General features: G+C 38.5%; 2 protein-coding genes across 2 annotated transcripts; one reads left to right on the forward strand and one right to left on the reverse strand.

The window, feature by feature from the left end:
* On the reverse strand, positions 1–813 carry LOC110723555 (2S albumin-like). The gene has a single exon (XM_021902904.1). The coding sequence runs from the start codon at positions 723–725 to the stop codon at positions 297–299; it is 429 nt and encodes a 142-aa protein (XP_021758596.1). The 5' UTR covers positions 726–813; the 3' UTR covers positions 1–296.
* Positions 814–2,310: 1,497 nt separating this feature from the next.
* Positions 2,311–2,817, forward strand: LOC110723499. The gene has a single exon (XM_021902854.1). The coding sequence runs from the start codon at positions 2,311–2,313 to the stop codon at positions 2,815–2,817; it is 507 nt and encodes a 168-aa protein (XP_021758546.1).
* Positions 2,818–10,746: the final 7,929 nt, after the last annotated feature.

The raw sequence follows: 10,746 nt of genomic DNA on the forward strand, positions 1-10,746 counted from the left end.
TACGAGATATCACTGAACGAGCTAATTAACTTTTATTTATTGTGCATAGCTCAAAGGAAACAACCAAAAACAAGAACAACAAAGCCCAAAATAAAACATCAAGGTACACGATGATGTACCCTAAAACTATCCCTTATAACACTCTCTTAAGCAAATTAGACTTAACTAATTAACTAAGACGTTTAAAAGACAATGATCATAACCATCCACCATACATGATGATGATGATGATGATGATGACCATCCCTTAGCATGCATACATGCATGCATGCACATCATGATGTAGCTAGTACGTCTTACTCCATTTTAGACATGCGGCACTTGCGTTGCATGGTACCACACATCCTAGGAATATTCATGGCTTTTTCCATCATTCTTTGTTGATGCATCATCCCTTTATCTTCCACCATCATCTTCATGGCTTCACATTGACATTGTGGCCTCATCATCTTCAACTCATCACAACACTTCTCTAAGTATTGCTCCCTTCCTTGGTTATCATCCTCCTCATCACGACCCATGTACCTCCTCATCCCTTGCATCATGTACTGCTCGCAGTGGTTCGGCCACTGCGACCTTAGCTGGCGGCGACACTGGCTAGATGACCCCCTCCCTTGCTCAAACTCGTCTTCAATCTCGACTTCGGTGGTTATGATGGTGGCATGAGTCATTACCACCAAGGCTGCCATCACGGCAGCTAGTATCACAAACTTGGTTATTGCCATTTGATTATTAGAACTAATAAGTTGTGTTTCTTTATTTGGATTTGGTTGTTTGTTGTGGGAATGTTGGTTTTGAGGATAAGAATATTGGATTATTTATAGATGAATAAGGATAGTTATTGCATGCAATGGAGATAACGTGGTTGGTGAAGATAGTAAGTGACAGCCACCAAAGCTTTGTTTCTTGGCTTTTATGTGGATTTATACGACATATGGTGTTATTTTGCATGGAGAATGTATGCAAGGTTCGTTGGTCGCCATTTGTAATTGCTTTAATAAAATAATTTACAATGGTAAGATTATTGATGTGGTATATGATCTCATGATCTTGACAATAATAAACTCAACTGCTATTTGTCGCTCCCAATTTACCAAGTAACGCTCCCTTTTTGACTTGAATGGACCACTATGCCCTTTATGCAATTTGTGTTATAAAAAGGACATTGTTCCCCATTTGGACACAATACATGAAACGGTCCCCTCACTTCACGACATTACTGTCCCGAGCCTCCTAAAATCGGTCCCCACGGCCTTGCAACCAAATCGGTCCCCACGACCACCTAAATTTTCTATTTTTAAAAATCGTGAAATTTTCCGACGGTTCTTGGGTCATGGACGGCGAGTGGAACATACGTACGCCGGAGAATGCGTCGGATCATTCTGTAAGTTTTTTTTTATTTTTTTTATTTTCGGTAATTAGGACATCCGCCTAAAATTTCCGGATGTCCTAGGTACATCCGCCTAAAATTTCCGAATGTACCATGGAACATCCGGAAATTTCAAGCGGAAGATGGGATCCGCCTAAAAAATCCGGATGTTCCATGGTACATCCGGAAATTTTAGGCGGATGTACCAAGGGACATCCAGAAATTTTAGGCGGATGTCCCTATTCATATTTTTTTTAAATGTTAAGTACGTTTATTTAATTTTTTTTATGTTTATTAAGTTTTTTTTATGTATTTTTTTCGTGGTCTTGTGATTATTGTTGTGATTTAGTATTTGATAATTAATGTAATTTTGTTGTATTAATATGATTATTAGTAATATGTTTATTTTTTGTTTCATTATTATTATTATTACTTATATTATTATTATTATTATTGAAAATATTATTATTATTATTATTATTATTATTATTATTATTATTATTATTATTATTATTATTATTATCGTAGTTGTTGTTGTTGATATTATTGTTGTTGTTGTTGTTGTAGTTGATATTATTATTGTTGTTGTTACTGTTATTTTTATTGCTGTTGTTGTTGATATTGTTATTATTAATTAGTAGAAATATAATTTTAATATTATTATTATTATTATTATTTATTAATTAATTAATGTTATGGTCTTATAAATTGTTTTGTAGTTGTTATTATAATTTTTTATTATCATTAATATTGTTATTGTTTTGTATTTGTTGTTATTATTATTAGTATTGTTATTAGTATTGTTATTATTATTATTATTAGTATTGTTTTTATTATTATTATTATTATTATTATTATTATTATAATTATAATAATAATAATTATTATTATTATTATTATTATTTTGACATAAAGCATGTTTTGTTTAATTTGTATAGGATATGGAATCTGAGGAAGGCGGTGACGGTGTGAATTATAGTGGGAATTTTGTCACTGATACGTTTTTTCCTACATTTGGCGATGCAGTAACATGGGCTGATGGTGTTTCCATAAAATTGGGATTTATATTGGTGAAATCGTCTTATAAAAAAACCAGAGATGGTCGGCCGTATCGGTATTTGCGATGTGATCGGTCACGAAGGAGCAAGCCGAGAGATTTGGAGAACGCGATACGGAAGGACATCAAAACCAAAGCTAATGGTTGTCCATTCTACATCAAGATATATTATGATGTGAGCACCGAAAGTTGGAAGATCATTGCGAAAAATGATCACACCGGGACACATAACCACCCAATGATTGTGTACCCAGAGGGTCACCGTAAAGTGAGCCGATTGAGTCAGGGTGCAAAACAGGTTGTGCGGGACATGATAAAGTCCAAGGTTGCTCCCTGTAACATCATGTCCACTATTGCCGAGCAATTTCCTGATGATCATCCAAACATCTGACACATTTACAATTGTCGAAATGACTTCAGGATGGAGATGTCCGAAGGAAGAGGAGTTGTTCAGCAATTTCTTCATCTGGCGAGAGAGAGTAAATACATTTACTGGGTCACGAACGATGATCACAACGTTTTGCAACATGCATTTATGGTGCACCCGATCATGGTCAACATACTCCGCACATACCCACATGTCATAGGTATGGATTATACTTACAAGACCAATCGATATAACATGCCTTTCTTTGAGATAGTAGGCGTGACACCGACAAACCAGAATTTTCTAGTTGTATATGTTTTCATGCGCGACGAGTGCACGACTAGCTATCGGTGGGTGTTGCAGAGATTAAGGGAGTTGATTGGGTTTGATATAGAGCCATCTGTATTTATTTCAGACCGTGATCTTGAGCTATGTGCGGCTTTGAGAGAAGTCTTTCCAGGGACGTCACATTTACTCTGTCTATGGCACATCAACAGAGATGTGGAGGCTAAGGTGACGAAGATGTTTGGAAACAAGACAGTTGGTGTCAGTTTTAGAGCTGGGAGATGGTTCAAAATCGTGAATGCAACAACACAGGCGGAGTATGATCGTGCTCTAACTGTCATGCAAGTGAGGTGGGGAAAATATCCGGAAGTGATTCAGTATGTTCAGAGAACATGGCTTTGTCATAAGGAGAAATTTGTGAAATTTTAGACGAACCAGATTCTTCATTTTGGTAACACCACCAACTGCAGAGTTGAGAGCCAACATTCAGCAGTGAAAACTTGGTTTGAATCATCCACAGGTTAGTTGTATTATTTTATTAGTTGTTCTCGTTGTTACGTAATTGTAATTGTATTTGAATTTACTAATTAGAATCATTGGCAGGTGCTTTGGATACCGTATGGGCCCGAGTCCATTGTCATATCGGTAATCGCATCATACAAATTCGTAATGAGTTGGAGGCATCAAGGTGTAAAATTGGTCAGATGTACAGACAGTTGCCACTGTCACGTATAAATGGCAAAGTGTCTCAACATTGCTTGAAAGTTCTGGATAAGGAGACAAAAAGGATGCGGGATTTGAGTTACCAGGTCCATGAACGGTGCGGATGTGCTATGCGTGTGACCCATGGTCTTCCATGTGCTTGCCAGATACATGATTCGATAGTTGCACAGACAGGATGTATAGCAGCCAAATTCATTCTTTCTGGAAGATACTGGTTATTGGTGATGGTGTTAACATTCCTGAAGTGGTAAATGATTTGACCGAGGAGGCTGCACATTTTCGGTCCCTAATCGACGAAGTCATGGAAAGTGACCCGGCCGTACGTTGAAATGTAACGCGAATCATTGAAGAGGAGCTACATCCAGATCATTCACACCTTGAAAAACCACATATCAACCTTAACACTCGTGGTCGACCGAAGAGAAATAACACTAGGCGTGATCGTAGCTATTTCGAGCATGTGAACCGTCAACGCACTCAACGTGGTGGTGACCCAGAACCAGGTAATACTAAAATTCTATATTTAATATAAAAATATGTAAACTTAATACTTGTAGCTTTACTAATAATTTATCTTTTAATTTTGTGTTGTAGATCCAAGTGACATTAGTCAATGCAGGTATTTGAACTTGCTTCCAGCCCCAATGTTGCCGTACATTACGTCTTGGAAGGATGTCATCGGTGATGGGAACTGTGGCTTTCGTTGTGTCGCCGACTTCTTCTTTGGCGATCAAAATCAGTGGTTTGACGCTCGGGAAACAATAGCGAACGAGATCGCTGGTCATCCTGATTTGTACGAACGGATTTACGGGCTTGGGCGACTTTGGATGAACGTGGTACGTATTCGATGGGATGGTGGGGTTGTCGGGGAGCGGCATTGGATGGTTACAATTCAAGATTTATTTCCTATTGCTACGTGGTTCAACGCAAGGGTGATTTGTCTCGGAGTAGGCCTAGTACCAACTTGCTACTACCCATGCATCATAGTCTTACCGCTTAGGGCACGCAACGGGGTTCGGTCACCGACTCGAGAGTTTGTGATTGCTATAGTTGGTGGATCACATTTTATCCGTCTTGACCTTGTACCCGATTCACCACTCCCGCCGATCGCCGGTTGGTGGACGGAACACCACGAGGATAGTGTCAATGGATGGGATCAAGCATATCAATTGAGAAGGGACATGTGGGATGCATTAGTTAGGTAGTTTGTAATGTACATTCACTAACTTTGAACATTTGTAAGAAAATTAGAATTATGAAATTAATTTTAAATGTATTTGCTTTTAATCTAACATGATATGCAACAAAACATCAAATATAAAATAAAATAAGTGTCCAGTTTATACATTACATTTAAAAAAAATTAAAAATAAGTTCATAACATAATTAAAACCACTAACAGAACATCTAATCAACATAATATAAAGTCCCATTTTTGACTTCCAATCAAATACAAGCTGCTCAATCATTGTTCGAGTCTCACTCGACATTTCAGGATACTCAGCTAGTGCTCTTTGGTGAATCTCCATGGACCGACCCATCCACTGCAAATCAAACAATAACATATTATAAACACAAAAATTCATAGAAGTCATTGTTAATATAATAATAAGCATAAATACTTACGTAATCAGTGTTAGTCCGCTCATGCAGGTTGCTTGTAACTCCTGCACCTGGAGATACCCGCGGGTGAGAAAACCTGTACATCCACTGCATGTAACCAGGCACAACCGAAGGAGCTGCGACACTAAGCCTGGGTAGGGCACCTAAAACAACACTCTGAGATACCCCAGGGACAAACCTGTTCCACATCACAGCTGTCATCTCAGTCGGGAAGTCTACCCAATACATCATCAAGTTAGTCGGCCTCTTGGCCTTCTCTGGCCTGATGATCTCTCGGGGAATGCCTTGCACGAAACCAAGCTAGCGCACCACTCTATCAGGCATGTACGGCTCAATGATGTTACGGTACTGGATGCAGCCAATGAATAAAGTGGGGGGCACTCGTAATGCAGGATCAGCTCCGTACGGTAGCCAGTTCACCTCACGGTCAGTAAGCGCATCAATCCTAGTACGAAAAGCTAACAGGCGCTCCAGGTTCTTGCTAGGACATCCCGCTCCAACATCCCAAGCAGACGCACGAGGCATTTGAAGGTCCCGGGTCAAGGTACCCTGCTGTGGCCGAAAGCACGGAAAGTACTCGTAAATCCACGCTTGCAGAAGCGTGAGACAACCACCAATCGAATCAGCACCTTTCCGTGATGCCGTGCCCAGTTGCCGATACAAGTAGGCCAGTGCAGCTGTTCCCCAAGCATACTCGTTAATAGGGACATCCGTGTGACATAGCTCGTGGAGGAAGGAAGGATGCGTACGGTTACCACTCTTGTCTATAAACAGTGTACCTCCAAGCACTAACCACAAGTATGCATCAAGCTGCTCACTAAAATCCCGGTCAACCGCCAATGTCGACTCAAAAATCTTATCAGTCAACACCCGACTACCCTGCCAAATGGTCTTTGTGCCGCAAACCTCAGACAGATCATCTGGAGTCATATCCATGGTGACCGAGCACGCATCCCGTAACACGTCCGTGCTAGGAGTAGTGGTCACCATATTGCCTGCAACCCGTAACCCAAGTATGTTGTACACGTCGTGCAGCAAGATCGTAATCTCCCCAAATGGCATGTGAAAGGTGTTCGTATCTGGCTGCCACCTATCAACAAAAGCAGAAATCAACGGCCAATCAAGTCTCTTAAACATCAGGCCGGGCAAGTGAGACAACCAACTAGCATCAATCGCCGCAAGGTCCTCCACAGATTGACGACCTCGCCAAGTGAACAAGTCAGAACATAACTTTGTCCTACTCAAACAGCGCAAAACACTACGCTCCTGCTCCATCCGGATATACCGTGCCACGTGACCGCCAAAACTAGGGATAACTGACCCATTCTCAGGCCCACCCGGCATCGGTTCCTGCACTAACCATGCCTCTGCAAAGCTGGAAGTAGGCTGACTCGATCCACTACCAACAAATCTCCCAGACTGACCCCTATATACCATATGGAAATCCTGAGGGTCCTGTTCTTCATCCCGGTCACCAGCATGACTAGCCGAACATTCTTCTTCCTCGTCAGATATGGGTGCTTCACTTGCAGAGTACAAGGGCCGACTACTACCAGACTGTTGGTCTCTCGACCAACCACTAGTAGACCCGTATTGCTGCTGCTCGGGCTGAAGCGGTGAAGATCGAGATGTCTGTCTCCTAACAGACGCATTCAGACGTCGTGATATTGCATGTCGAGCACCAGAACCCTCGATCTACATAAAATAAAAAAATAATCCGATTTTAGTAATAATAATAATAATAACAATAATAATAATAATACTATTATAACAACAACAACAATAACCATAATAACAATAATAACAACAACAACAACAACAACAACAACAACAACAAATACAAATTAACAACAACAAATAAACTTAACAACAACAACAACAACAACAACAAATACAAATTAACAACAACAACAATAACCATAATAACAATAATAATAACACTAATATCAACAACTATAATACTAATAACAATAATAATAATATTATTATAACAACAACAAAAAAAAAAATTAAACAACAACAATAACCATAAAAACCCTAATATCAAATTAGTTTAATAATAATACTAATCATATTTTTAAAAATAATAACACTAATAATAATAATAATAATAATAATAATAATAATAATAATAATAACAATAATAATAATAATAATAATAATAATAATAATAATATCAACAATAATAATAACAATAATAATAATAATACTAACCATAACACTTCAAAATAACAACAAAAATAACAAAATCCAAAAAAAAAAAACAAATTATCAACAACAACAATAACCTTAACATTATTAATAAAAACCTAATATCAACAAAATAATAAAAATTATCATATTTTTAAAAATAATTACATTACAAAATATACTAACCATAATAATAACAACAACAATAATAATAATATCAACAATAATAATAACAATAATCACCATAACACTTCTAAATAACAAAAAAAAAACAAAATCCGAAAAAAAAAATTAAATTAACAATTTTATTAACGGGCAAAAAAAAAAAAAAAATTGGAACTTCCACCCAAAAATTCCGGAAGTTCCATGGAGGATCTGCCTGGAATTTCCGGATCCTCCATGGAACATCCGGAATTTCTGGGCGGATGTCACTTCGGCCCAAAAATTCCGGATGTTCCATGGAGGATCCGGAATTTCCAGGCGGATCGTCCATGGAACTTCCGGAATTTTGGGCGGAAGTTCCTGGGATCCGAAATTAAAAAAAAAAAAAAATTACCTCTTCGCCACCATCGCCGCCGCTGCCACCAGCGCTGCCGAAGCTCCTCCCTCCGAATCTCAGCCTAATCCGCCTTGAATCACCCATTTTTTTGTGTTTATGATGATTTTTGTTTTTTTTTAAAATGAAGAAAAAATTTTGAATTTTTTTTTTAAATAGAGTGTTTTAGAGAGTTAGAGAGTAAGAGAGTTGGAGAGTAAGAGAGTTAGAGAGAGAAGTAAGAAAGTGAGAAATGTTGGTCGGGAAGGAAAAAACCGTATTTATATATTAGTGGTAAAATTGGAATTTCAAGACAAAAAGGGAGCGTTACCCGGTAAAATGGGAGCGACAAATAACAACACTCATAATAAAACTATCACTTTATTGTAGTCAAGTTAGTTGAATAATAATTAAAAGGAAAATTTGTCAAAAATAACACCACCTTTCACCGGTCTTCTAAGAATAGATAGACCTTTAGGTTATTTCAAAATAAAACGACATTTGATACACATCTGCCAAAAATGAAACGCAACCTGTTGGTAACTTGTTAAAAAGGTTACTATGACACGTGTCACAATGTCATTAGTCAATTTTTTATTTTTTGTTTAAAAAAAAACCTTAAAATAAAAAAAAAATCTTTAAAAAAAACTGAAATTAATAAAATAAAATAAAAAAAACCTCTCCCTCCCGGGCAGCCAACCCCACCGCTAGGCCTCCTTGTAACCACCGGCGACCAGAGCCCCAACTCCGGCGTCGGCGGCACCCCTTCTAACCCAGACTCCGACCACCAGCTCCAACCACTGAACCACCTTCCTCCCCTCCTAAAACCCTCCTCATTATTCTTCTCGAAAATCCTCCTCCCTCCCCTTGAAAACGTTCCTCTCCCCACCGGTCGGCGCCAAACCACCTCCACTATGCTGGCAAACCAATTTCGCCCTTCAGGACAACCGTCTCCACCCCTTCACCCCTCGAATCACCACACGAAACATTAAACCCCAAATTCTTGTGGTGGTTTTTGAATGGCTTGGGAAGAGGGGAAAGGGCCGAAAATGGGTCGGTAAAGGGAGGGGTGCTGGAAATGGGGTCGGGAAGTGGAGGGGCCGGAGAAAGGGTGGTTTCAGGTGGATGGTCTTGGTGTGGGTGGTGGATGCCAGTGAAAGGGGGTGGGCAGAGGGCTGGGAAGGGGGTTTGTTTTTTTTTTTTTAGTTTTTAGTTTTTTTTTTAAATCAAAAATAAAAATAAATTGACCAATCAAATTAGAACATGTGTCCCAAGGTTACCTATAAAATAGGTTACCGGTTTTTTGTTTCATTTTTGGCAAATGCATGTGAAAGGTGGTGTTATTCTGGAATAATCAAAAGGTGGTGCTATTATAGGAAGACCGCCCAAATGTGGTGTTATTTTTGACAAATTTTCCTAATTAAAATATACTTCCTCCGTTATTTTAGTTACAACACACACTTTATTACGGTATTTAAAAAAAGTGGGCCTCACATAATATAATACACTTAAAATGGGATTAATAGGTTGTAAGGAGTATAATCAAGTGTGCCATGTGCTTTAAATAAAGGTAATATTACAATTTTCACTATAAAAATCTTCCTTTTATAGTGTGTTGTAACTATTGTGACATTCCATTTTAGGAAAGTGTTATAACAATAAAGAAACGAAAGAAGTATATATTATATACTTCCTCCGTTTCTATTTAGTTGACGCGTTTGATTTAGGCACATATATTAAGGAGAGGAGAGAGAGTGAGAGAGAATGAAAAAGCAAGTGGAGTGGCTGTGGCAAGACGAAGGGGCGAAGCCAGAGGCTCCCTTGCTTGCTTACCGGACAAGAAAGATTAGCCTTAGACCCACTGATGTGGATCATCCAAGGCACATTAGCATGGCGTACTCCTCCTGTTCGAACCGGCAAGGTAAAAAAGTTACCCCAAAAGAAAACGTGTCAACTAAAAAAGAATTTCCTAAATAAAATACGTGTCAACTAAAAAGAAATAGAGGTAGTATATACGTAAAATATATTTTTTGCGTTTATATTAATAGTCATGCTAGTTGGATCATAATTGAAATAAAATTGCATTTGAAAAAAAAAATTATGGTACTTTTGTATAACATATCTACATGTCATTACCAAGCCCCAACATGAGCTGGACCAAAGCACAACCAAACCCGAACTACGTGTTGGGCCAAATGCCATGCTCACGGTACGATTTCTTGTGTTGACTCAAGAAAGTGTGCCAAAGCATGAAATTTGGCCCAAAGAGGACCCGTGTTATGTGTTACACTTGTTTTAGTCGGTTATGCTTTTTTAAGTGTTGCAAGTTTGGAGTTTTTGCAAGTGTCTCATTTTGAATTATGTAATGTTTACGCACGTCATTTTAATCAATGTTCACCACTAGTTTAGAATAATTGAACATTACGACCTTTTCTGATTAGATAATGACAAGGATCTATTGACTAGATCATTGATAATGTTGGTTTGTTAGGTATATCACCAGTACCCGAGTATGATTTAAGCACGGCATGAGAATGGCCTAGGCGTCTAGCATAGCCTAACGTCCTCTAACCTATTTGTTCGAGTGTGATGTGAGA

This window comes from Chenopodium quinoa, unplaced genomic scaffold (assembly GCF_001683475.1).
Source record: "Chenopodium quinoa cultivar QQ74 unplaced genomic scaffold, ASM168347v1, whole genome shotgun sequence".
NCBI classification, from domain to species: domain Eukaryota; kingdom Viridiplantae; phylum Streptophyta; class Magnoliopsida; order Caryophyllales; family Amaranthaceae; genus Chenopodium; species Chenopodium quinoa.